The sequence below is a fragment of the Orcinus orca genome, chromosome 9 (assembly GCF_937001465.1).
Source record: "Orcinus orca chromosome 9, mOrcOrc1.1, whole genome shotgun sequence".
Classification (NCBI taxonomy): domain Eukaryota; kingdom Metazoa; phylum Chordata; class Mammalia; order Artiodactyla; family Delphinidae; genus Orcinus; species Orcinus orca.
Window position 1 is genome coordinate 22,028,065 of NC_064567.1, and position 27,753 is coordinate 22,055,817.

Here is a 27,753-nt window from a genome sequence, read left to right on the forward strand (position 1 = left end):
ATATGGCCTTTTGTGGCCTTTAAAACTTCTCCAAATCACGCTCTCCTTATCTGAGCTTATTAATAAGCTTATTAATACCGGTAATATCCTCCCCCTGAGGATGAAATAAAAATATTTGTGCAAAGGGCATAAAAGTTATAATCACAGACTCCAGTGTGCAAAAGTATGACTTGCTTTATTTATCTAACTTAGCCCATGACCTCGGGTTTCTGTTAATAGCAGAAAACTTCAGCTTGGAAATTCTAGACCACTTCCAGCTCTAAAAAAACTCATCTTTTTTGGGAAACTCTAGCCCGAGTCAGGATTCTTTCATCCTCTGTCACTGGCCCTTCCCCTGGAAATGATCTAGGTTCTTCAGGGGTTCATTTCCCTGATTTCTCAGGCCTCCCACACAGAACAGCTGGTCCTGGGCACAGGCATGCCCAGTTGATGCCCACCGTGCCATCATGGCTGCTGGCTGCATGGCCCCTCGGCTCAGCCTACTTGCCTCTACCCTAAGCCTTCTTACCCGCCAACCTTCTCATTTCTTTGCTAAGAGCTCTCAACAGCTGCATTACTGATGTGTACCCAGCCATATGGCTGCCTCTAATCACCTGTCCAGAGCCCTTGCTCAGCCACTGTTAATCTGAGGCTCAGGCGCCATATTGGACATGGCCCATACCCAGAGTTTTGATCACCACTGATCCCCTCTTTCCGTTAACTGGTCCAACTTCTGTCTTCTTTTACAGGTTGGGTGGAAAGGGGGACTTGTTCCTATTTTCCCCCGCTTTCTTCCCTGTCTGTAAAACTCTGCACCCCGTGTCCTGCAGGCGCCAGTTCATAGGTATCCACAATCCTTTCCTTCAGCAACAACAATTACTAAAGTCTGGCTTTTGCAAATGAAAGTCTTGCTTCCTGCCTCAGACTTACACAAGCCCATTCAGCTCTCCAGTTGACTTCTTGTTCTCGGGGGTACTTGCCTTCCCCTGAAAGCAGGGCAAACAGACCCACCCACTATCCCGGCTGCCCAGTGATGGGGGAAGGCAAAAGGTACAAGGAAGCCTGAGGATGGGGGAAGGGACCTCATTTGTATCTCAGAATCTCTCCCTGAGATAAAGTAAATGGCCTTGCCTAAACTAACTTCTCAGTGCACGACAACCACGATGATTATCGTGAGGAGGAAAAAGAGGACTTCTCTCTGGATGTTCAGTGCTGTGCTGTGCTGGCTCTGACTGGCTGCGACTCTGCTCCCAAGACCAAGGGAGGCTGTGAGGGTACCCAGGAAGAGCAGGTCACAAACCAGTAACTTTTTCACTTTCGTTAACAGGGTGAGAGGGATCTTCTGAATGGAGGACTCTGAAATGTGCGTCTACTCCCTACCCAGCATGGGAAATGAAGCAGGAAGAGGAGGAGGCTGCCTGTCTGTACCCACCCCTCGCTCCGGGTGCCAGAAACACCACCACTGGAGATCCACTCCCTCAGATCAAATACTGTCCCCTCCAGGCTCACTTAAAATGTAAATACCAAAGGGACAGTGCAGTGTATTAGTCGCTCCAGGGGGTGTGCTATCTGTTCTAGGCCCCGAGAACATTTCAAGAGGAGAAAAAGGAAGGGCTGCTAGTCCCCCTGTCTGCATGGATACCTGAGGAACGAAGAGGCATTTCCAAGGCTCCTGTCCCCTCCTCAATGCTGAGCCCAAAGGGGTGGCAGTCAGTGCCAGAAGCCACCAAGCCTCTTCAAACTTTTTTTTATTTCCTAAGGAGTCAGGGCAGGGGTGGGGAAGGGATCCATAACTTGGGTTTCAGGAGGAGCCCAGGCCTTGGGAAAGAAGACAAACCCTCTGGCTCTGCCCTCAGCAGTATTGTCAGTAGGGGTGATTAAGCGTGTGCTCCATGATGGTCCGAATGGCCATCCACGTCTCCTGGGCTGTGGGGATAATCTGTGTGGCTGGCAGCAGGAAGCCATAGTGCCCCGTGTCACGGAGCTCGAAGGTGAAGGAGTACTTGATGCCACTGTCATAGGCCCAGTCGACAGTGATCCCACTGGCCACATCTGGATACAAAAGGGCAAAGAAATGCCCCCAAAAGGAAGAACAGGGTGTGGTCACAAGGTACAGAGGCATCCTGAGAGGACAGTGGGCCCTGGGGGCCAAACTCCCACCCATTCCAGACCACACCAAGCTTCCTGGCCCAGGCCTCAACCTGGGCCATACGCTGCTCACCCAGCCCAATCTCTGCCCTGGCAAAAAGAAGCTTCTGGAGGCCACCAGACTTGGGATATTTACCCTCAAAGAACATTGCAGTAACCCAGGCATTGGGAGATAGGCACTAATTAATGCTGCAAAGAAACAGGTGTCTGTGTCTGGGTACCACCATTCACCCTTCTATTCAAATGTGGAAATCAGCTCTGGCCCAGCCCAGCTAGATCTATGGCACAACCCTGTGGCCAACCAGGCCTGCCAGTCAGCAGAGCTTGCACCTGGCCCGACCCTAGGTGGATGTGGTGCCTGAAGCAGCAACAGACAAGGGAAGGCTCACTCACAGAGGGTGGTGCTGATGCTGCCATAAATGTACTCGATCCCATGAACCTCATACAGGGCCTGCACTGCATCCTTGGCAAGACTGTACTGCAAGATTAAATCCAGAGAGTGAGATGCCGGCGCTCCCCACACTCCCACACCCTCACCAGCTGCTGAGAAGCAGGGTCTTCAGAGTCTTGGAAGTTGAACATGTAGATGGCTCTCGTGAGAAGGAAGCACAGCACCTCCAGTTTTGAACTTGATCACATGTGAGAACAAGTCCCCCCACCCCCCACTCCCTACCATGGGGCCTGTTGGGAGTCTGCTGGATGCCTCCCCCAAGCCCTAAGCAGCCAATCTCACCAACTCTTCCTGGTTTGAAACAGGCTCCAGAGAGTGGCCGTAGGGGTACATGAGCATCTGAGAGTAGCTGTGGATGGAGATCAGAGCATTGATGTTCCCGTGGGACGTGATGAAGTCCACAATGGCAGCCACTTCTGGCTCTGACTGAGGGGAGGGCCCATGATAAGTCTCTGAGCAGGGGTTGTTGTTAGAACCATTTCCTGGAAGTGGAGTCAAAGCACCCAAAGTGTTCAAATTCCCAGGCTTGGGAAAGACACTTAGTGCTCACAAAATATACTGTACTCCTCTACATTTCCTAGCCTCTTTTGCAGTTTGGTTGAGGTCATGTGACTACTTTTGACCAATGAGAATGTGAGCAGTGATGATGTGTCACTTCTAGTTGGAGGCTAAGAGCAAGTGCGATTTCTCGACACTCTCTTCTGTCTGTGTGCTTGAAGGAAAAAACTCTAAATGGAGAAGTGTCCTGGATCCCTCTGTCACCAGTGGAAGAAAGCTGTCAAGGAGGGGCACCTACCCACATTGGACTTTGTATGCATGAAAAATAAATTTATATTGTGTTAAGCCACTGAGATTTGGAGGGATATTTGTTACTGCTTCATACCCTAGCCTAGTACATCAGAGGAGTGTTGCCACACCATGGCTCAGTAGCTCTGTGGCCCTGTAGGGAGCTCCCTTGGCTTGTCCTTTGGTTAAGTCCTGACTGTGGCTCCATTAGAAAGGCAGGCCTGCCTCAGCAGTTGCCAGTAGGTCTCCAACCTGGCCTCCCCTATGAGCAGTGACCCCTTTGAGCTGATCCTTCTCTGCTGACCCTCCACTGCCATGGGAAAGGCCTGGGTCAGTTGAGTGCTCAGACTTATTGTCTGCTCAAGCTTTGCCACAGCCATAGCCCAAGAACAGCATGAACTTGGAGTAAAAGAGAGACTAGATCACCATAGTTGCCCAAGGCTGGTCTGGGAACCACAGATGCAAAGTGTCTTTGAAAATTCTTCTTGGGGACCTAAGTTGGAGAGAGGGCAAAGAGCAGCTGTGCTTCTATTCTGTTCACAAATTTAATTTGTTCCCATCTCCTACTAGACTCTTTGCTCCCCATCTCTTCTCTTCCTCTTCTGTTTTCCTCCCCTCCCCAAGGGCCATGTCATGGAGGGCTAGGCTGGGCTGGTCATGATTTGTGGATTAGGAACACAACTGGAAAGAGCATCCCAGGTCCTGCTCTCACTCCTCCTCCCTGAAATGACTGCACAGAAGCCCAGTCAGAGGCCAGAGATTGCCCCAACTTCTGAAGCCTCCTGAGGATGCCAGAGCACCCCTCAGGGCAGTGAGTTGGCCAGAGAGCTGAGAGGCTTGCCCACCAGTTCAGATGCTGCTCTAGGACTGCAGCAAACAGGTCCTCCCCAAGGGTGCAGGTGAGGGCAGCGGGGTGGGAGGGATGATCTACAGATTACTCTTTACGCAGCAATTAAATTAAGGCAATAATAAAACCATAAACAAAATCTTCCCCCCTGAGTCACTAACCAGACACTCGATATTTCTGGCCACAGGCAGGCCCAGAGGCAATTCTGTCACCTGGGAGCGCATCTCTTCTTGGTCTTCAGGTCCTTGCCTAGGGCAAGGACTGACCCTGGTTAGAAGGGGATGTGCCTGCAGGAAAAGAGGGCGTAGGAGCAGCCTCACAGGCTGGAGCTGGCCCAGCTGTGGCCCTGTTTGTTGTGTCTGTTGGGAGCCTCTGCACCTGCTACACTTGATGAATGACAAATAGCAACAGATGAGCAGAGCGAGGGAGGCTGCAAGCTTTGTCTGCGTTTGCAGCCCACGCATGGAAAGTGGTTCCCCTGCCAACGACCAGGTGGCTTTGCCCAAATATGGAGAAACACTTCAGGCCGTTAGTTCTGGTTTGAGCTAGGCAGAATAAACTAATCTTCCCCTGACCAAATGGGAATTAGCTGTCTGTCTCTGACATTCACAGTCAAAGTCCTCTGAGCCTGCCTGTTTCACAAGTACCTGCTAATGGATTCATTAGCTATTTATTTTTCCTTCTCTAAAAATGTAATTTGTAGCAAGGGGAACTCACTGGAAGGACATGGTAAATTATTAAAAGCAGTAATCTTTGGGCAGGGGGATTATGGGAGCTTTTTGTCCCCTCTGGGCTTTTTTCCCACATATTTTTTTTACATTGTGTATATATATATACTGATTTTTTTTCCTGTGGTGAAACTCACAAAAGTTATTTTCTTTAAGAGGTAATTTGTCTTTCTTCTAGCCAGTCTGTCTCAGGGTACGTGGGCACTCCCTTCAGCCAGTTCTGAGGGGCCCACGTGGATGCCCGCTTGGGGGCAAATGTCTGGTTATTTGGAGGTGGAAACCTAATTTTATGTGGCTGTGTTCCCTTACACAAGCAGCTAAAACACAGCCCCAGACTCTCAGGCAACCCCTACACTGTGGGCTGGTGGCCTCGCTCTGTATGCTTCAGAGCTGTCCTTATTTTCAATGAGAACAGACTCAAATCAGATTTTCAAAGCAATGGGCATCCAGATCTAGAATGTTCTATCTCGTGGGCTTGACCTCCCATCTGCAGATCTGCTTTTCAACAGCATGGCGAGGGGGTAGGAGCAGCCAACAGCACGGCATCGTCTCCTGTGGAGCCAAACCCTGATTCCCCAGTATAGTGTGGGAGCAATATCTGGGGGCTGAGGGCTGTACCCATACACCCCTCTGTTTTGGAGACTTTCCTGGTTAGACCCAGAACCCCAACCATCAAATTTCTGCATTCCCAGGGTCCACATACTCATCTCTGGGCTTTCTGGAAGCCTCAGTTTCCCCATCTAGTCCCTAAGCCCCTCGTGTGGCAAGGGAGATAATCAGAAAGAACACCAAGGGAACTCAGGAGGAAGCTGCCCACCCCTCCCTTGAATGATACAACCCTGCAGGTAAACAACAGTCCAACAGCCCAGGGTCACAAAGTAATTGGGCCAAAAATAAAAGCCAGGCTCAAGTCAGTGTTAATGATAAGGAACTAGTTTATTCTATGTTCGAACCTTTGTTCTGGCCTCCCCAGAGGGCAAAATTTGGGTCACAGGTCTCAGGGAATGAATTTGGAGGCATTTTCTTGTGGCATGCTCCATTCAAGGAAGGGCTAGAGATATTTGGGTGGGGCACCACAAATTCTGGGTTTTGAACAATGAGCAAGACTACTTTGGACCTCCTTAAGCCTTTCTCTGCCATATTTAGGATCTGACCCTTGCAGTTAGTCCCCAGGCAAGGAGCTGTTTCCCATGAAGGCTTAGCATATGTATACATTTAACAGACATATGCAACCTCTCCCCATACCTCACGGCCAATCCTAGGCATGTGCCTGCCTGTCTCTGGCCATGACTCACTTGCATTAGCTAACTGCTTTGCCTCCCCAGTTATGAGTCAACATAATCTGACTGTGTGGGAGACGTGCCAGGAACCAAGTCCTCTCCAGCCCTGCCCCCGGGTGCAGCAGACTGCAGTACCTCCAAAGCCTGACTTCCAGGTCCTGTTAAGATCCACACCAATGCAGAAGATTCCGGGTCTGCTGCACTTGTTCTTCCGCCACAAGCGGTTCTGAAAATGCGCAGGGCAGGTGACCTCATTCACTGGGCCCATTCCTGGGTGGGAGCCTCTGACATCCTGGTCTAGGAAGCGGGGTCCGGCGGGCCAGGGAGGGGCAAAAGGAAGGAATCTCTGGGGCAGGATGAGGCTGGCATGGGGCTGGGCCAAGGCTGCAGATCAGATGCTTTGTGGTTAAACCTGGGGTATTATGAGGTTAAACATGGGTATGGAGAGAGGCCCAAGCACAGTCAATCAACAGTGGCCTTCCCTGGGCAGCAAGAGGCAGGCTGAAGGGCAAGAGCTGCAGCTACAGTATCTGAGCAGCCCACCTGCCTCAGTGAGGCTCTGCAAGGAGCCCCCGCGGGGCCTGCCCCTAGGGAACCTCAGCCAAGCATCCCAAAGCCACAGTAACCTTTCCTCCATTCCCCCAGAGCTGACCCCTGATCCTTGACCCCCTCCCTCTCAGGTACTCTCACCATGCTGTGGCTATAAGCAAACCCGTCAGGGTTGGAGACAATCTCCATAAAGATGTCCACGGCATTCAGTACGTCTGTCACGATGCGGTCTTTGCCATATTCATTGACAATCTGCAAGAAAGGGCAGGGTGGGGACAGGGTGAGGGACAGGAGGCCCTGCTGGGCTCTCCTCCGAAGCAGAGCAGGACATCTGTACAGCCAGTGGCTGCAGGCAGGGGTGGCATCAGTCATCAGGTTCAGCCTTGTGCAGAACCAAAGGCTTGGATTTTAAACAACTAGAAAGCAGAGGACAGCTTGGGGCTTTGTGCTGCAAAAGGCCAGAGCACATGGCAGCTGTTCCATAGGGCAGGAGCGTAGACAGCCCCCCGGGTTAGGAGAACCACGAATTAAGTTTTCAACTGGAGGTGCCCTTAAATAGTTGAGCAGCCCCCATTCCCCCAGCCCAGCCCCCATGGTCTGTGCTGACCTCCCTGGCAGTCCAGATGCCGGTGGCATGGGTGATCCACTCCCGGGAGTGGATTCCAGTGTCGATCCAGATGGCTGGGCGCTGCGAACCTCCAGTGCTGAACTGGGGAAAAGCACCGGACCCCATACAAGTTTGAACCAAAACAGCTACAGGGCTGTCCCTAGACTGCCTGGAAGGAGGCCCCAGACGTATCCTCACTGCCTGGAGCGGCCCCATGTTCCTGAGAGGGGGGCTGTAGGTGGAGGTACCTGTGCATGAGCCCATAGAAAGTGCACACGTGTGGGGGTGCCCTGGAGACATAGTGATGCTCTTGGAGAGCAAAGTGATCCAGCCAGAGGCACAGAATTTCCCAAGTTTGAAAGTATTTTAGACTAGTGCTTCTCAAATTTTGAGGGGCACATGAATCCTCCGGGGAGCTCAGTAAAATGCAGATTCTGATTCAGTAAATCTGGAAAGGGGTGTGTGGCTGGGAGTTTCTAACAAGGTCCCAGGAATGCTGCTGCTCCTGGTCCAAGGATCCCACTGAGTAGCAAGGTCTTAGCATTAAAGGGGGAACACAGACAGCCCTTAAGGGAAATCAAAGCAGGCACAGGCGAAGTCAAATCCCGAGCTAGATGAGACCACTTGACCCTTCAGAAGAGTCCCCCAGGGCATTGTTGAGGACTGCAGTGCCTGTCTTCTCTGAGAGCTGGATGTCAAATGCCCTGCGTGGTCCATGCTCCTGAGTGCCCTCTAGGGCACACACAAAGAATCATTTTCCCGTAGGCTCCACACTCTCACCCATCCTGCCTCCTTCATGGCCAAGGGCACTGCTGCTGCCAAGTTTACTAGAGCTCTGTTTCCAGTGGCCCCTGTGAAGGGCTGAAAGCTGTCCTCATAGACTCAGGCCTGTCTGTGGGGCTGCCTGAGCCAGATGACTTCAGTTGTTGTAAATGAAGCCTCTGGGTACCGCTCTTCCCATTAAACAGATGAAGCAACTGAGGTAACAGGAAGAATGCTGACTCACTCACACTCACATCCCAAGTCCAAGGTGATGATTGCCACTCTGCAGTTCCATCTCCTTAGCAACCCTCCCACCAGATTCCTGACCCAGACATGCCAGGTCACTGCACTACCACCTGTCCACACCTACAAGGGTGGGTCCCCGAACACCACCATCCCAAAGCTTGTGGGTCACCTCGGGACAAGAGTGTACACATCTCTCTCCCTAAAACTCCCACCCAGCCACAACCCCATATGAGCTCAACTTATGCCAGAGGCACTCACTGTACAGTCTAGTGGTCAACATTGCTAGCTTTTACCTTCAGAACAAGAATGGACCGATTTTCAAAGCTGTGGCCAATCTGAATTTTTGAGAGAATATCTGAATGATCAGTTACAAAGTTGTCGATCCAGGTATATATCTGAAAGGAATGAAGTTTCTCAGAGGGGCAGTTAAGCAGGGAGGGGGCAAATCCCAGGATCTCTCTGAGTATTCTCCTTGTCCCATCCCACCCTCTTTAATGCTTTCCCACCTCCCTTGAGGATCTAAAAGTATCACAAAAATCAAAGACTACCTTGGGTCTAAGGCAGGAGCTGTGGTTAGCCTGGATTCCCAGGCTCTTCCTAAGCCTTGCCTGGAAGAGCAGCACGTGCTGCGCCTACTCAGTCCCCAGGGTCGGCCTGCATGGCTCTCTCTGGTTGGAAGTTTCTCTTGCTTCCATATTATTGGCCCATTCAATCCATTTGACAGATCTCAGTCCTTGCAGTGTTGTTTTTAGTCATCCTGACCCTTTTAGATTCTAAGCCTCTTGAAGGCAGGATTATTTATCTCTGACATCACTAAATACTGATGGAATATACTAATTCATTCTCTTATTCTTCCAATATATAATTAAATTAACAAATATACGAAAGAAAATGGATCCTCTATTAACAGACTTCATGAAACGGGGAGAGTGATAATGATAATAATATATGGACAATATCAATAATGTCATCCTTTACATGGAAATAGGATGTGTGCCTAGAGTTTCTTTCTCGACTGGGCGTCTCTATGCTTTTCTTGCATATTCTACCTTTATGAACAAGTCACAATCAGTCATGCCTGCCCTCAATGGCTGTAACTGTAATCATAAATTTTCTCCAGCTGAACGCAACTCTTTAATTCTACAAAATGGCTCTCTAACATGCCTAGCTTCCTGTCCCTCTATGCTCTAGTACTCACAGCTGGGGTCACTTAACACAGGAATGGTCGTTCAGAGGTTAAGACCCCTGGATCCCTAGCCAGAATGTCAGATAGGAAGGTGCCTCTACCTGCTCTGTTCTGGACGGTGCTGGATCCCTGCTCTAGTGTTCCACCTCCCACGCCTCCTCTGGACCGGGCCACAGTCCCCTCTATCTGAATCCTGGCTTCTGGACCTCCTTGAGCTGTCTACCTCCTGTCGCCCAGTGTGTGCTCTGCACTCCCCAAGCGTCAGCTCACAGTCTCCTGTAGACCCCAGAGTCCTGAGGCTGGAGACCCTGAGGGCTCAAGAGGACAACAGAGCCCAGAGCCTGACCTGGCAGACCCACCTCCTCCAGGGTGTGATACGAGGAGTAACTGAAGCCACTGGTGCTGCGCTCCAGCCAGCGGGATTTCACCATGGCTTCTCTCTCCTCGTCCAGCAGCACCTAGGAAGCGAAGAGGAGGCTGGGCCAGGCATGTCTCTTCTGAGGCCCTGCCTCAGCTGGCTGCACAAACACAGCATCGACACGCGAGAATGAGCCGCTGTGAGTGTGAACTGCACAAAAGGAGGAGATGCCAGGTTGCTGGGTGATTCTTCCACTTGGCAAGCTGGCATTCATGCTGCCATTTCCCAGATGAGCACAGGACAAGGAGTCTGGAGAACTTGGCTCTAAGTGTGCCATTGCCACTAACTTGCTGCGGAACCTTGATCTTGGTTTCCTCAGCTTTAAAATTGGGAATTGCCTTGCCCATCTCAAAAGGATAAAATGTAATAAAAGATATAAAAGTGTCTTGGAAAAGATGCTCATGAGCTACTGCCAACATTGCTTTTGTCCTCTGTGAACACTCTGTTGAGCCAAAGCCCAAGCTGAACTATGTACACTGACCCCTGTGGGAGCAGAGGGCTCCCCTGACCCACAGCATGCACTCTGCCCCAGGAAGTAGCCCAGACAGTTGATGTCCAAGCCATTCGAAAAGCCAGTCCAAATCATTATACTTAATGTGCCAACAGTCTGTCACTCACCATCTTAACTGCCTCTTAAACACAAGTACAGGTGAGCCAAAGTAATGTCCTTCCTTGAGTGGCAATTTGGAGTTGGCACACAATCCTCATGTGGTACTTCCCACAGAGCGGGCAGTATAGTGCCTGGGTTGAACTGACCTCCCACATCATCCTGGGGCATTTTTCTCAGCTCGGGACTCAGTGAGGTGGGCAGGTGCCCTTCACCCTAAGCTCATACCCTTACATTGACACCCAGGGACCGAAGCACCCCAGGACTCAGCCCTGCCTGTGCAGCATGGGAGGTGCCTGGGCCGCTTTGCCACAGGGGTGCTGGGAAAGCAGAGGCCGTCAACCCAGAGTCACTCTGGTTTGCAGCTCTGGGTCACAAGTAAATCCTGATAATGCCTTGCTTCAGGCCAGAGTCTTTTAGTTTAACCAAGCATCTGTATACTCATCATCTCGGTTGATCTGGTCAGATGACCTGATGACAGGGCAAGAATTAACTATTCATGTTTTAGAGAAAAAGCAAATTAGAGAGGTAAAGAGACTTAATAGCAAAGCTAACTAGGGGCAGAGGTGAGATAAAAACCCAGATATCCTAGTTTCTAACATTACGTTCCTTAAGGCCAGCTTGCTATCAAAACTAAAAGCTAATAAGAATCTCACACACACACACACACACACACACACACGTCTATGTGTGTGTGTGTGTGTGTGTGTGTGTGTGTGTACATAGAGAGAAAAAGAGTAAGCACACATATAAAATATGAACAACAGGTGAAAAGTCCATCATAGTATTCTTGTAATTTAAAAATGCTTTAAAATAATGAAAAGGCAATACCCCAAGCATAGGAAAACAACATAGTAAAATGTCAAAAAAAACCCCAAAATGCTAACATGCCTGTTAGGAGAGAAAGATTATGATTTCAAGCAATTTTTCCTTTTCTCTATTTTTGCATTTTGGCAACGTGCTCACACTACTTCAATAAGGAAAATCTTCTAAATGAATAAATAATACTAAAACAAAGACAAAACACCCAAATGGCTAAAAATAAAGCAGCAGCCATGGCGCCTTCAGTCCCAGGGCTAGAAGAAACACTCCCGCCTTGCCCCGCTGCAGCCGAGGCCACTATCAGATGACACACTCACCCCATCGCCCCTGTCAGCTTGCTCACAACCCTCAAGTTCACAGATTTTTAAATGGGAGTGGAAGTCAATGTTTGGGGCTCATTTCATTCTCTTTTTGAGCACCAACTACACGCTAGGCATTTGTAATTGCAATGTTCTCTAGCTGAACTCGCTGGGCTGGGGACGTTCCCACTTGGGCAAAGCTGGGATTGCTGGTTTAGTTAGAGATGGCTGGAGGAGCCCTGATCCTCACTGGCACAAGCACCAGCCTGGGAAGCTCTAACAAAGGAAATTTGTCTTCTTCCCAGAAAATCAATGGAAATCTCAGCAGCCTCCATGACCAATGTGTGTCCCTCACTGTGGGCCGGGCATGACCAGCTGCAGTGAGCAGCTGCAGAGCAGAGAGCAGGTCAGGCCAACGCACCCGGAGTCAGGGCCCCAACGCCGTAAAGTTAAAGGGCCCATACATCTAACTTCCTAGGGATGGAGGTGGTGAGTGAAGGTGGAGGAGAGGGAAGAAAAATTGGGAAGATAGGACCTGAGGACCCAGTTCTTTCCCCACAGCTCAGGGACACCCACAGGAAGAGAGTTCCCATAAGGCTGTCCTTTGTTCCACACGACAGCTTGGAGGCAAATGGGAAGTCGGCACTAAACTGCAAATAACTTTCCAAACACGCTCACAGCCTTGTGAATGGATATGACACCCGCTTACAAATTGGGAATGCTCAGCCCTCACAGCTGGGCCCTTGATTCCAGGAACATTAATCTACCCTGGCCTGAAAAATACGCAGATGTTTGCTCCCTTCACAGGGCTGAGGGAAGGGGATGGGAGAACTAAGAATGCAGACTTGCCGCAGGCTTGCCTAATTACAGCCCTGTCAGGCTTCTCAGAGAAAAAAAAAGACTCAGAAGTAAGCCATTTGCCTCCCTGGAAGCCGTAAGCTGACAGGGAAAGTAATACCTCGGTGTAAATTAATTTATGACAGGAGCAAGGAAGGATGGGGACATTAAGAACAGCACCTCCAAGATGGGGAGCTGGGGGAAGCTGATCCTAACGGTGAAGATGACGCCTGAGGGGAATCTGCATTCACAGCTCACTCCAACCACAGACGTAAAATGGACGAAGTTCACAGAAACAGTGGTGGCGGGCAGGAGATGGGTTCTAATGTCCGCTCTGTGAGGAGGGCAGTCACCTCTTCTCATGCATCCCTGGCCTCCTCTTCCAGGCCTAACATTTGCAGTCGCAGCTGCATGGCCAGTGGCAGTTACAGTCCATGCCTACGTTTGGATGGCGGGTGAGGGGGTACAGATCTGGGGCTGTTAGAATGGACCCCTCAGAATTCAAGACCGAACCGGGGCTTCCCTGCCCAAAAGGCAAAGCTAAAACGCCATACGAACAACGACACCGCTTGAGAAGGCAGACGGCACAAGAGTAAAGGGCCCAGGGCCTGGAGTCAGGCTGTCTCAGATTAAATCCTGACGTTGTCACTAACTTGGGCAAATTGCAAAGTTCTCTGTGCCTCAGTCTCCTAAATTAGGAAATTCTCTGCACATTCATAAAATGAGGGTCATGTTACCATGTACTTTCACACATACTTGAAGTGTTCTTGTGAGGATTAGAAGGGTGAATACATGTAAAATGCTTAGAACATTGCCTAGCATGCAGTAAATGCCAGGTATGATGATGATGACAACGACAGGACAACAACAGTGACTCTTGGGTGACTCCAGGACTCTGGTGGAATAATCATTACAGGGCATGACCAGGAAATCTGGGTTCCTCCAGGGAGAAGTGGTGTCTGCAGGACTTGGACAGCAGGTGACCCCCATTAGTGGTCACTTGGGTGAGTCAGGCAGCCCCTGCCCCTCCCTGGGACCAAGAGAGGGGCCTAGTCCTTCTGCTGACCCTGTCTCCCAACTCCTACCCCCAACCCTCCTCAGCCCCCTATCCCCATGCAGCCAGACTCTGGCTCTCCCTCAGGGCCTTACCCATGATTCCTTCCTTTCCTTGCCTATTCCTGTCTTCCTCTCCTCTTTAGAGCTGCCACCCAGCCAACACCTTTCCCACTTTTTAATCTCTTCTACTCAGCAGACCAGTGTTTGTGAAGCACACACTGGGCACTAAAGATATGGCAGCCAACAAAACAAAATTGCCTGCCCTCATGGAGCTTACAGTCTGGTAGGGGAGACAGACAGCAAACAAGACAAATAAGTAAATCATATAGGATATTAGAAGGCTGTACGTGCCAAGGAGAAAAGTGAGGGCGGGAACTGGGAGAGTGTGGGAGGAGAAGGGTACAACTTAAAATAGGGTGAAAAGTTGATACATGAATCAAGTGTTGAAAGTAGTGCGGGAATAAGCCATGCCGATATCTGTAGAAGCAGCATTCCAGCTACAAGGACCAGCAAGTGCAAAGGCCCTGAGGTATGATCCTAGTCAAGGGCACTGAAGCAGGAATAGGTCAGGCAAGCTGGAGGAACATCAAGCAGGTTCCAGTGCCTGGAGCAGAGTGAGCAAGGGGAGAATGGCCAGTGACGTGGGGTGGGGCTTGCATCGTGTAGAGCCTTACAGCAGTCTTAAGGACTTTGGGTTTTACTTTGAATAATGTGGGGAGACACTGAGGGTTTTAAGCAGAGGAGTGACATAATAGGACTTGCATATTTTTAAAGGTCACCTCTGCTGTTTTGAGGCTAGGCAATAAGGAGGCAAGGGTGGAATCAGGGAGAACCGTTAGGAAACTACCAGAATAATCCAAGTGAAGGCTGATGGGATGTCGACCCGTGGTGATAGAATAGGATGTGGTAAGATATATTTTGAAGGGAGAGCTGGTAGGATTTGCTAATGGACTGTCTGTGGGATGTGAGAAAAGAGTCAAGGATGACTCCAGGTTTCTTGTCTGAGTGACAGGAGGATGGCACTGCCATTTCCTGAGTTGGGGAAGGCTATGGAGGAGCAGGCCAGGGAGTGGCCAGGGGAGCTAGGTTTGTACCTGTGAAGTTTGCTATGCCCATTAGACACCTAGGTGGAAATGCCAAGTAGATGGTCAGATACGTCAGTCCGGAGTTCAGGTCGGATATATAAGTCTGGCTGGAGCTATAAATATGGGAGTATTCAGGAGGTTGAAGGTATTCAATGCCATGATCCTGGATGAGGGGGTAGAGGAGAGGTCAAAGGACAGAACTGGGAAACAGGGAAACAACATGCAAAGGAGCAGCCAGTAAGATGGGACAACCAGGAGAGCGTAGTGTCGTGGAAGCCAGAAGGAGAGACGTGTTCCAGAGAGGAGAGAGTGACCAGTCAGGCTGAAAGATGAAAGAACAGGACACTGCACTCAGAGCTGACTGCTGAGTTGGACCTAGGAGCTGTGTGTGACGTTGTCAAGGGCAGTTGAGGTGAAGCAGGCAGTGGACAGTCCACCCGAGGAGAGGGATGGAGATGGTAAGTACAGTCAATATTTCCAGGAGTTTTGCTCTATGAGGAAGAGGAGAAATGGGGTGATAGCTGGAGGTGGGGGAAAGGATCAAGAGAGGACCTTTTTAAGATGAGAGAAGTAACTCTATATTTGTATGCTAATGGGAATGATCCAGGAGAGAGGGGAAAGTTGGCGAAGCAGTATTTACGCTAAATTGTATCTTGCTCTAGAGCGTGCTCGGAGAATGGGTGATTTTTGTTTTCTCCTTTGTGCTTTCCCCTATTTTCCAAATTATCTATCATGAATATTTATTAATTTTGTAATCAGAAAAAAGCCATTAAAATCCACAGAGCTGATTGCTCAAGTGAAGCTTTTCCATGGTGACTCATCCCAGGGGAAAAAAAAACAAAACCAAAGGGCTGAAAAGAATGAGGAGGTGAAGAAAAATTAAATGCAAATACAGCTCACTCAGAATCAGATAATTTCTTCCCTGGCCCACTGCAATTTCCTCACCACCCTCCTGTCTGTCAGTCTCTCCCTGTTCCTGTCCCCACCTCAACATTGTCAACATTGTCACTGTCAGAGGGATTTTTCTTAAAATGCAAATCTGATCATGTCAGAGCCCTCCGATGGCTCCCCCACACTTTTCGGGATTTTATCTTGACTTGTTCACCTGGTGGAGGATGCCCTTTGTGCTCTGGTCTGGCCTCAGTGCCAATCATAGGCCCCTTCCCCTCCCCGCCCCCCGCCTCCCGCTCTTCAGCCACACCGTAATTACCGCCTTCTCGGAGCGACATGCAGTGCCTCTTGTACTCGCTCCCATAGCAACCTGCTCCACTCCATCAGCGCATCATCCACTCCATTGTAATCACTGATTTACTCCCCTCAACTCTCCCATCCCCACAGCACTCAAGCGCCCCTGGATCCAGTGACTAGATTTTTTTATCTTTGTTTTTCCAGTGCCTTGCCCAATACCCGGCACACAGTAGGTGTCTCTGCATCTGTGGGTGGAATGAACAAGCAGATCTCAAGCATCCCTCTGATCACAAGGCAGGAGTGGCAGGGGGGCACTTCCCTTTCTCAAAAATCTCCAGCGCCTCTGGCCAAAGTAAAAGCTGGCACCAAGGTTTTTCACACTTTCTCTCAGCCTGGTACTAACAAGCAAGCATACTCTCTCCTCTTCCCTCTCCTTCTCACGTCCATTAAATCAACTAACATTTACTAGGCCCCGCCTAAGTGGCAGGCCCTATGGTAGGTGCTGGGAATATAAAGATAGATAAGGCAAATGATTCTGTACCTTGAGGGGCTCAGGGGAGGGGGCTCTGGAGACAAAGACCAGCATATTAGCCAGGTCTCTCTCCGGGCATGCTCCTCCTGAACCTGCCAACAGAGCGATTCATTCAGCACACAGTGGTTGAGGGCCCACCATGCAGGAGACACTATGCCAGACACTGGGGTGAGGTGATCCAGAAGACAGAAGGCAACCAGGTCTGTGCGTCAATAACTAAAACGTGAGACTGGAGGCCAACAACCTGAGTGGTGCAAAGCCCTTCCCTCCTGTTAGCACCTCTGAGCTTCCCTCCTCCTAGACACCTTCCCCCATCATCACCACAAATCAACTCAACACAGCAGCCTCCTCCCAGCCCCAGCTCCCTGGGAGCCAAAATGTGATCTCAAGTATAACAATCAGAGCTTGATGCGTTGCCGACAGAGCAAGTTGTTGGTGAAAATCCTGCCGGACTGGGTTAGGGCCCGGAGTCGAGGGCATTTTACTGAGAGGGCATGAAAAGCTCCCCGTTTCCCACCAGCGAAGGGAATCCAGGGGCCGGGGATGACAGGAGAGGACAGTTCCAGAGGAGCCGGTGAAGCGGGGGAGACTCACAGGTGCCTCTGGGTCCATTCCTGATATGTAGAAATCAACAGAAAAATGTCAGAGACCTCTTCCTATCTCTTTGCCAAATGCTGCAGGGTCTCCAGGGCAGGACAGAAGCAGGGAAATGCAAACTTCAAAATGCAGGCACCGGTGAAAAATGAGAATTGAGCACTAAGTCTTTTGATGTGGTAGCCTCTCTTGTCTGTGGGAGTTTCCCCATTTTTGTTTGCGGGGGATTTAATTAGGGAAATATCGAGTGGGAAACAGATGTGCCTGAGGAGGAAGAAAGGTCTTTGACTGGACCGCAGTGCCCCAGGCCCGTGCTTACAGGGGGAGGAATGCACCTAATGGTATGTGATGTCAAGTGTGTGCACTCTGGGGACTGTGTATTCCCACACGCAAAGCCCTTAGAGATTAGCTGCAGCACAGTGTGGCTGCGCAGGAATCTACGTGGATACAAATCTACAGGTACACGACGGCGTCTGCGGAGGGGTGCAGCCAGAGAGGTCTAACCCAGTGATGCCCGAAAGAATCGATTTAGGAAAGAGACTCCTTGGGATATCCTTGAAGACAGAACAATTAAAATAGAATTTCACGACATTCAGAAAAGACGCTGTAAGGTGCAGCAACAAGTGAGGGCGGGTGCCTGGGATGAAGTCTCCCTTCGCCCTCCCCAAGGGCAGGCCTGCAGCTGCTTCTCCCAAAGCTGTTCCTCTGGCAGAATCCTGCCTGGGAGAGGCCCCCAGTACTGAGAGCCGTGCAGTGGAGGTTGGGGGAGGGAAACCGCAGCAGGGCTCACACTCGGCTTCTCTCACCTCTTCCTGCCTCTCTGGAGTGAAGGAATCCCTTGCTATCAAATGGCTGAGACACAACAGGGACAGGAGGGAGCAGTCAGAAAAGCAAAAGGAGCCATCCAGAAGAGGTGCCTCCTCCCCATGGTGCCTAGAGAAGACCTGAGCTATTTCCTCCTGTCTCCCTTCTCTCCCGTCTCCTCCTTTGTCATGAACTACAAATTCCTCCATAAGAGGAAACCACAAGTAATCTTAAAAACACAACAAACTAGTGAATATAACAAAAGAGAAGCAGACTCAAAGGTATAGAGAACAAACTAGTGGTCACCAGTGGGGGGAGGAGGGGCAGTACAGGGGTTGGGGAGTGGGAGGTACAAACTGTTGGGTGTAAGACAGGCTCAAGGATGTATTGTACAACACGGGGGATATAGCCAATATTTTGTTATAACTGTAAATGGAAAGTAACCTTTAAAATTGTACAAATTTTTTTAAAATTTTAATTAAAAAAAAAAGAGGACTCCACAAGCTACCCTGCCATTACCATACTATGACTTATGAAGTCTGTCTTAGATTTAAATTTTCCTTGAGAAGTGTGAGGTTTCATTCTTTCCATGGTAGGTTCACAAAAATGCAGATGAAACTCCAGAAAGAAAACGTCCATTTTAGCCCTGGATGTTCTTTCTCCATGTTGGGCCCAAACCAAAACAGGATATGAAGGTGAGACCCCAGCCACAGCGCTGGGGCAGGACCTCACCTGGATGTCCTTTATCATGATGCTGTAAGCAAGGCCATGAGACTCCAGGTAAGCTTTGATGTCCTTCAGTTCAGAGAAAGGAACCCTCATATCCACAGGAAGGCTGGGCCTGGCTGGGCCACGCCAGAAGTCCACCTTGATCACAAAGGAGAAAAAAATGGGCATGTTTATCACACAATCCTGTAGGCACCCTGGAGGGCCAGATGTTCTTCTCTTATACAGTTGAAAGGGCCCCAGGTCCAAAATGAAACCCCTAAGGCCGAGCAGAAAGACAGGGACAAACAAAATCCCTAAGTGACTGAGTTTCCTTCCCTGATGTTAAGCACCTCATCTCCCAGCCTCACTCACAAAATGTAACTTCGCCTGGATGCAAAGAGCCTAAAATAATTTCTAAAGGTGAGACGGCTCATCATCTGGAACATTAACATGGACAAGAACCCTGGTGAGGAGAGGGAGACATCACTGCCCCTAAACCCCAAAGGGGTAGGAGAGGCCTGATCTGGATCCCTGTGCCATCCGACTGCCATGTCTATTTTTCAGTTTGTAAAATGGAGAGACTTATTATAAAGTTTTCTGAGTCCTGGTTGATAGGGGCACTCAAAAGAATAGGAACGTGGGCTTTGGGCCACATCCAGAAATACCCGGTTGTTTCAACAGCCCTCAAACACAACCCTTCTATTATTGAAGAAAATGTTTTCCTTTGTGGAATACTTGCTGAGGACAAATGTTCTCAGAAACCAATGCTCAGGCTGACAGGGACGAACCCAAATAAAACACAGGTTTGCCAAGCTAAGCCATTGCAGTTGGGAAGCAGATGTGTCCAGTCTGCATGCTGCATGGCATACCACCCAGAGATACATGTACCTCTCGTGTAGCTTCAGGACATCCCAGCCATTTTCAGAGCAGCCCCCCTACAGGACAGAGGGGAAAGCCAAGAAGGGCCACCCAACCTTCCAGGTGAGTGTTCCCAACCTCTTTTGAAGAGGAGGCACATTTGATTTTTCCACAGTGTTGTGCTCTTTGGCAGACACACCCAGAGGGCAGGTTTGGGGTGGGGGAAGCAGGACACTGAGCCAAAGGTGCAGGCTGCTGTGAGGGAGGAGAGAACTCGGACCCAAGCCCTGTGGAGTCCTCACCTTCTGAGGCTTCAGGCCCTCCAGATCTCTAAGAAGTGAAAGTTGCTTCTCATTTTTAGCCAGGACTCGAAGAACCTGGTCACTGGAAAGACACAGAGAGGGTGGAGGGAGCTGTTCAGAGGGATTCCTGGAAGACTGTGCTGCTTGGGAGAGGCAGAGTGGAAAAGAGGCCAGACTGCGGGGACCTGGCAGGACAGCCGGGAGGCTAGAGGACCCCTGAGCAGGACTTGTAGCCCTGGGAAGCAGGAAAGCCCTTTAGCCCAGGACCAGTGGTCTCTCCAGCCCCAAGGACAGACCACCCAGGGGACTAAATATAAAAAAGCCTGTCAGTGCCGCTGATGAACCCAATGCTAAGACAGGGAAAACAGGATGGGAAAGGAATGTGGCGGATGGAGGAGGGAGGGAGAACAAAAGGAATAAAGGAGAGAAAGGAACAGACACAGGGAGTCAGGGGCACCAATGGTGGCCCCTTGTGCTCTTCATACAAGGGCCCAAGGCCATGTCTGCCCCCAGCCCCGTGCCCTCTCCTGCCTTCTCCCAAGAGCCGCAGGACATGGAAGAGATCAATCTCACACTACCTCACAGGGGGAAGCTGAGCTCCTTCCTGTCCCTCCAGAGGGGTGGGGAGGTCATGTAACTGAGCAGCCGGCAGTGTGACCTCTGGGGTCTGAGCCTGGGATGGCGATGGCTCCCTCCCTGACCGGCTCTGACACCCTGGATGATGAACCCCCTCTCTAAGCTTGTGTCTCCTCTTCTCTACTATGGAAATACTATGGAGTGGTTACCTTGCAGGATCTTTGAGAAGCTGAGAAATCATGTCCGTAGAGAGTATATAATACTCATACTTATTTTTACTCAAGGGAAGACAATACCACACCCATACGTTAGGAGTACATAGTCTTTGGGGGGTTATAACTTTTTTAAGAATCAGAGAAAAGTTACAAACACTTCCTCCAGAAAAAAAGTAGATACACAAAAAATTTTACATATGATTTCAGGGGGTTCTTGGAGCCCTGAAAGCTTACCCTTGGAGTCCAGACTAAGAACTCTAGGTTGCGGGAGTGACAATAATACAGCTGCGTGTCCTGCCCTCTCACATGAAATTGAGAGGTGACGGAGTTGGAAGTGGGTTCAGGATGGGAACTCAAATCCTGAATCCCTTCACCTTGATCAGGTCCCGCTGGGCCACCCGGTCACCTGGCTCCCAGCAATCCTCCCTCCCACTAAGGAGCAGCCACTCACCCTGTGAAATTCATTTGGCCCAAAGCTGCTGCCAGGACAAAGCTGCAGACCAGGAGCGTCTGCCTGTCCACAGGGGACAGCCCTCGGCCCACACTTCCTCTGGGGAAGCCCTGCATGCTTCTTCCTCCAGGCGAACTTCAGGGGTTCTCCTCGTGCACGGGCACGGCCAGGCCTCAGGACAGCAGAGCACCTAAAGGCCGACAGGCCAGACCCGAGAATGTGCGTTAGGCTCTCTCTGGGGAGACCCTGCGTGGGATTCCCACACGCCAGGTCTTGGAGAGCTGGGGAGCCCCTCCCCACTCCTAGGTGAGTCTTCTCCTGAGAAGGGGAGGAGGGGAGGGAAAGAGGAAGACAAGGCCTTTAGCTGTTTTCCTCCCCAGAGGTTTGCTGGGCCAGCCTCTCGTGAACATCGAATCCTCCATCTCCAGAGAAAGACGAGAGAAGCCAGAGGCCAAAGGAAACCACTCCTTTCCTCCCTCTTCCTAATCTTTCTCTGTGCTCCTTCTCCCTCCCTATCCACTCACACATATCCTCCCTGCACATAAGGATGTGGACACCACTGAAACAATGCCGTGTTTAGACACAGAGCCGGTGCTCATTTCCTGTCTAAAAGGTCTGGGGCAATTGACCTAATCTCTCTAAGTCTCAATTTACTCATCAGTCAATCAAACGGGGTTAATAAAATCTCTCCTCCCTGCTTCACAGGATTTTTGGGGGGTATTAGATGAGACAACTTGGGTGAACTGGCTTGGCAAAGCCTGCAAAATATAATGTCATTATCTCAAAGCATTAGCTCTTAGTCACAGCTGCATCTTAGCTCAGGACTCCAGTTGCAGTGGAGAGAAGGGGAGAGAAGAAAATGGAGAGGGGAACAAAGGAAATGTCTATTCTATGAGAAGGAATTCAGTGAAGAGTCCCTTTTCTCTATCTTCAGGTGGTCACCATTATGCCAGGATAGGTAGTGCATTTTCTGCTATACATGAAGGTCACTGCAGTCATTATTATAGTTCTCGACAGAGAGCAGAGTCAATTTCTCAGTGCTGCTGAAGCCCCACACAGCCCCCTTTACAGTGTGGGAACAGTAGGAATAAAGCAGAGGCCAGCACACAAAGCAGTCATATTAGAAGGAGAAGGTGAAAGATGATGCCTGAATGGTAAATGATGAATCTAACAGAAAATCTGCAGGAGGTGGAGGAAAGGCAGAGACTAAATCCAACAAAGTTGTTCAGCAGAGGACATCAACAAAAGGCCACTTAACTGTCACTGGCGATTCTCAGAAGCCCCCCCTCCCCATCCATGCTTTCCCAGAATGGCCAATTAACCGGCCATGTGTACAGAGAGGGGAGCTCTTTTATTGAGAGAATGCCCTGCTCCCACACCCCGCTGGACCTACTCCATTATCTCGTAGTTCAGCTGTTCAGACATGCCAAACTCTCCTAGAACCCTGGCTTTGGGAACTCTCAGACTGAAACATTAGCAAAGGGTTTAAGGACCTAGAAAAGAAAGCAATTAGGCTTTCTACCCAAGTAACAGTCAGCTTCAGTTAGAAATAGGAATAAAAGAATGTATTAGTAAACAATAGCTCAGGAATTTAAAAGAAAGAAAAGTGAGATGGTGCTAGTCACCCAAAGTACCCAGCATCTTCTTGTTCAAAAGCACCATTATAAGTCACTAATAATAAGACAATCCCTGCACTTGGTTTAGAGGTGGGGAGAGAGAGAAAGAAAGACTGAGAGCAAGAGCAAAAGAGAGACAGAGGAGCAGTTAAGAATTCTTGAGAATTCTAAGGCAGCACTTCCAGCAGAACTTTCTATGATAATGGAAATGTTCTATGTCTACAGTATCCAATAGGATAGCCACAGTGGCGAGTGTGAATGAGGAATTTTAAATTTTAATAATTTAAATGGCCACATGTGGCTAATGACTGCCATATTAGACAGCATAGTTCTATGGGAATTCACCAGCCCTGAGTACTGTCTCCAAGGCTGGATCTGAAGCAGAGCTGTGTTTGATCTAATACCTAATATTGGCTTCTCACTCAAAATTAATTACTCATTAATTAATTTTACTTTTAGACATTAAAATATCTAATTAAGTAGACATTATTTACTCAATAAATGTTTACTGAATACCTACTATGGGCCAAGCACTTGTTAAGGTGTGGGAATAAAACAGAGCAATACAGACCTAGCCCTTAGATTTCTAATGGGGTAAGTAGACAATTAAGTTAAAAAGCATAAAAATAAGTGTGAAAATATAGCTGATGTATGTGCTACAAGGGGAAGGTACAACATGCCAGGAGGATGGGTAACATGGACTCCATGTAGACTGAAGAGGCAGGGAGAGTTAACCTAAAGAAGTTGTTAGAAGGACTTTCATCTCCTACAGGTGAGTAGGCAATCCTGCCCAAATGAAATAACTAAAATGCTAGATAAAATATTTTTAATAACAACTTTTCTTAACACCTCACTGGGCTGGCATGAAAGTAAGAATCTACAGATTCCAAAAAGAAGTAAAAGAAGTAAAAGCAAACTTACCTGAGAGGTAAGCAAACATGTCCCCTGAAGAGTAGATAGAGGTCTCTCAACCCTAGAGTTCTTGATCTTCCTCCTAAAAGAAAATACCTTGTAACTAGGATCATTTTCCTCCTGCTTGAAGTATATATTTAAATTTTCTTTAGTGAAGCTCTCTGTTTTTATTTGTTTGAAAATTCTTTATTTGCTTCCTTTTTTAAAAATATTTATTTATTTATTTGGCTGTGCCAGGTCTTAGTTGCAGCACGCAGGATCTTCCTTTTTATTTTAGTTGCAGCTGCGGGATCTAGTTCCCTGACCAGGGATTGAACCTGGGCCCCCTGCGTTGGGAGCACAGAGTCTTAACCACTGGACCACCAGGGAAGTCCCTATTTGCTTTCATTCTTGAAAGAGTCTCACTGGTTATAAATTCTAGGTTGATTATTGTTTTTCTCTCAGCACATCGAAAACATTATCACTTTTGCTGTTAAAAGGTAATCATTTAGACACATGTATAATGTGTCTAAGTATAAATTTCTTTTGGTTTATCCTGCTTGAGATTGGATTACTGTACCTGGGGACAGCTCTCTCTCCACTATTGTCACAAATTTCTCAGTCATTATACTTTTTTTTTTTTTTTGGCTGCGTTGGGTCTTTGTTGCTGCACGCAGGCTTTCTCCAGTTGTGGCGAGCGGCGGCTACTTTTCATTGCCGTGTACGGGCTTCTCCTTGTGGTGGCTTCTCTTGTTGCGGAGCACGGGCTCTAGGCACGCAGGCTTCAGTAGTTGTGGCACGTGGGCTCAGTAGTTGTGACTCGTGGGCTCTAGAGCACAGGCTCAGTAGTTGTGGCACAAGGGCTTAGTTGCTCTGTGGCATGTGGGATCTTCCCAGACCAGGGCTTGAACCCATGTCCCCTGCATTGGCAGGTGGATTCTTAACCACTGTGCCACCAGGGAAGCCCCCATTATACTTTTTTTTTTTTTTTTTTTTTTTTTTTTTTTGTGGTACGCAGGCCTCTCACTGTTGTGGCCTCTCCCGTTGCAGAGCACAGGCTCTGGACGCTCAGGCTCAGCGGCCATGGCTCACAGGCCCAGCTGCTCTGTGGCATGTGGGATCTTCCCGGACCGGGACATGAACCCGTGACCCCTGCATCGGCAGGCGGACTCTTAACCACTGCGCCACCAGAGAAGCCCCCCATTATACTTTTTAACGTTGGCTTTTTCCCAGTCTCTTTATTACCTTCTGGAATTTTGATGTAGTATATGCTAGGTGCTCTCATTCTATCCTCCAAGACTCTTAGTCATTCTGTTATATTTCTATTTCGTTGTATCTCTGGGCTACAATCTGGATAATTTACTTGTATTGAATATTGTTTCTTTAGCCCAGTTAACTGATTCTCTCATCAGCTGAGCTTAATATGTATTTTAATCAATCTCCTAAATTTTAACGTTTCAACTTACACAGTTCATCGATTCTAAAACAACTTTTTTCCAGATTTTAACACCCCTGAAATCCAGGAGCATCTTACAATCGGTGGCATCTTGAATGATAATTGTCAGTATTTTTGACGACACATAAAATTATGGCTCATCTTATGATCAATCTTATTTTATAGTCAACACAGTATGGTATTCTTTTTTCATCTTTTGGATGTTCTATTTTATTCTTTTTGAGCCCAAATGACTTGAATTTCTTACCTATTTTAGAACTTCTTGTTTGTTTGTTTTTTAAACTTATAAAACTTGGACTTCCCTGGGGGCACAGCAGGTAGGAATCCGCCTGCCAATTCAGGGGACACGTGTTTGATCCCTGGTCCAGGAAGATCCCACACGCTGTGGAGCAACTAAGCCTGTGATCCACAACTACTGAGGCCATGAACCACAACTACTAAAAGCCCACACACCTACAGCCCATGCTCCGCAACATGAGAAGCCACCACAAGGAGAAGCCTGCGCACGTCAGTGAAAAGTAGCCCCCGCTCGCCACAACTAGAGAAAGCCCGTGCGCAGCAACAAAGACCCAACACAGCCAAAAATAAATAAATTTTAAAAAATTAAATCTTTAAACTTATAAAACTTAATAATCTTATATTCTGTGTCAGATAACTGCAATATCTGAAGACTTTGCAACTCTATTTCTACTGCATACTATTTCTGCTGGTTTTCATTCATGGTGCATTTTTTTCCTGTGCTATTTATCTGTGAGTCAGTCATTTTTTTTGGACCTTTACCTGTGGAATTGCTTTGAGGCCTAGATTGAAGTTGAGTTCCTCCAGAGAGGATTTGCATTTACTTTTATGAGTTGCCTGGGGGGCACGTCCAACCTGAGACCACTCTAAATTAAATTAATTTGCTTGAATTATTTTGGATTACATAGTTAGCATAAATTTAGACCACAGACTCATGTAGGGGCTTACTTATTATGGTTATGAAGTCTCAGGAGATATTTTTCTCTGGATCACTTAACATCAGGATTTTAAATCCTGCACAATAACAGCAGATTATTTGCAAGCAGGTAATCAGAGTTAGTGTTTTAAGGTCCTCTACTGTAACAAAGGTTAGACAGTGATACTTTTCTAGACTTAGGTTAAGTATGCATGTTCAGATTGCTAGAGTAATAACTTCCAAACGGGTAGAAAGGGTAAAGATGAAATGAAAAACAGGGGAAAAACAAATCAAAAGAAGACAGAAAGGAAGGTGGGAAAAAAAGGGGGTGTTAAAAGTAGGACAAATGGAAAGAACATAAAAAGAAGAAACTTACCTAAATATATTTCAGTCATACTAAAAGTAGTTTTAACTCTCCAGTACAAGACAAAAATTATCAGAATAGATTCTTTTTTAACCTAGCTATATGTATTCACAAGAGTTATGCTTAAAACATAAGAACAAAGAGAAACTAAAAGTCAAAGGTGGAAGAAAGATATGCTAGGTAAATGTTAACCAAAAGAAAATATCTGTAGCTTTATTAATATAAGATAAAATAAACTTCAAGGCAAAAGGCATTATGAGAAATAAGAGGGTCACTACATAATAATACTACTTTCAATTTCCCAAGAATTCTTAACATATAAAAATATTCAGGAATAATTCTAACAAATAATGTGCAATCCTTCCTGGAGACAATTATAAAACTTTATTGAAAAATGCTACAATTCTAAATAAACCTGAAGATATACTTTATTCTAGGACAAGAAAATTCAATGTCATAGAATTACCCATTCTCCCCAAATAGATTTAGAGATTCAATATAATGCCAATCAAAAACCCAACAGCACACAACTTCATGTTTATATAAATGTATATGAAAAAATAAAGGTCCTAAGAAGAGTCAAGACAATCTTGAAGAACAAAGTAGGAGAACTTTCCGTATCAGACATTGAAACATATTATAAAACTATAGTCATTGAGATGGTACAGTACTGGCACAGATAAACAGAACATAACACAGAAATAAACCCACACATATTTGGAAACTTAATTTTTTGCAGACTTGGCACAGCACATCGTTGTGGAACAGAAAGACTATTCAATAAACGTTGCTGAGACAACTGTAGATCTACATGGGGAAAATGGAATTAAATCTCAATCATACCATATACAAAAATCAATTCCAGGTAGATTAAAATACTTAAATGTAAAAGGCAAAATTATAACACCCTCAGAAGACAACATAGAGAATATTTTATGACATTGGGATAGGTAATAATTTTTCTAAATAAGATGTGAAAAGCAAAAAAAATAACTATAAAGTTTCCCATAAAGGGAAGAATGGATAAAATCAACTACATTATAATTAAGAACTTCTCACTAGAGAGTAGAAAGTAAGCCTCAACTGGAGAGGACATATTTGTAGCACATAAAACTGGAAAAAAAATATCCATGATATGTAAAGAACATCTGTGAATCACTTTTTTAATGGGCAAAGAACACAAAAGTCCATTTCACAAGAGGACTCACAAATGATCTATAGACATGTGAAAATTATAATTAGTCAGGGAAAAGAAAATTAAACCACAGTGAAATTACCATATCATACTACCAATGTCAAGAGTTAAATGTCAGTCAATACCAAGAGTTGGCAAGGATGGGGGCAACAGCACCTCTCATTCACTCCTGGTAGAGCTTTAAATTGGTGAAATAACTTCAAAAAACACTTGTTACCTAGTGAAGTTGCACATCCTACACCCTAACAACTGCACTCCCAGCTATATGCCCTGAGGAAACTCATGTGCATGTGCAGCAAGATATATGTCCAAGATTGGATTTCTAAAACGGAGATGTAGTTGTAATACAACTGAGCAGAGGAAATGAACCGACTAC

General features: G+C 47.7%; 1 protein-coding gene and 1 non-coding gene across 2 annotated transcripts in view; both read right to left on the reverse strand.

The window, feature by feature from the left end:
* Nucleotides 1-1,839: 1,839 nt before the first annotated feature.
* Nucleotides 1,840-27,753, reverse strand: part of CPA5 (carboxypeptidase A5) — a 90,392-nt gene continuing 64,478 nt past the window's right edge. Inside the window, exons 9-20 of the mRNA XM_004272198.3 lie at nucleotides 23,459-23,531; nucleotides 20,922-21,111; nucleotides 19,680-19,761; nucleotides 18,544-18,678; nucleotides 9,929-10,027; nucleotides 8,677-8,778; nucleotides 7,376-7,477; nucleotides 6,910-7,020; nucleotides 6,355-6,445; nucleotides 2,861-3,060; nucleotides 2,521-2,605; nucleotides 1,840-2,031 (exon numbers count right to left, since the gene is read on the reverse strand). Coding sequence (XP_004272246.1) covers nucleotides 1,844-2,031; nucleotides 2,521-2,605; nucleotides 2,861-3,060; nucleotides 6,355-6,445; nucleotides 6,910-7,020; nucleotides 7,376-7,477; nucleotides 8,677-8,778; nucleotides 9,929-10,027; nucleotides 18,544-18,678; nucleotides 19,680-19,761; nucleotides 20,922-21,037 — 1,311 coding nt within the window. The 5' untranslated portion in view covers nucleotides 21,038-21,111; nucleotides 23,459-23,531 and the 3' untranslated portion in view covers nucleotides 1,840-1,843. The remainder of the gene's footprint in view (nucleotides 2,032-2,520; nucleotides 2,606-2,860; nucleotides 3,061-6,354; nucleotides 6,446-6,909; nucleotides 7,021-7,375; nucleotides 7,478-8,676; nucleotides 8,779-9,928; nucleotides 10,028-18,543; nucleotides 18,679-19,679; nucleotides 19,762-20,921; nucleotides 21,112-23,458; nucleotides 23,532-27,753) is intronic.
* Nucleotides 23,746-23,818, reverse strand: TRNAG-CCC (transfer RNA glycine (anticodon CCC)). Its single transcript has one exon. It is a non-coding gene; the product is annotated as a tRNA-Gly (tRNA).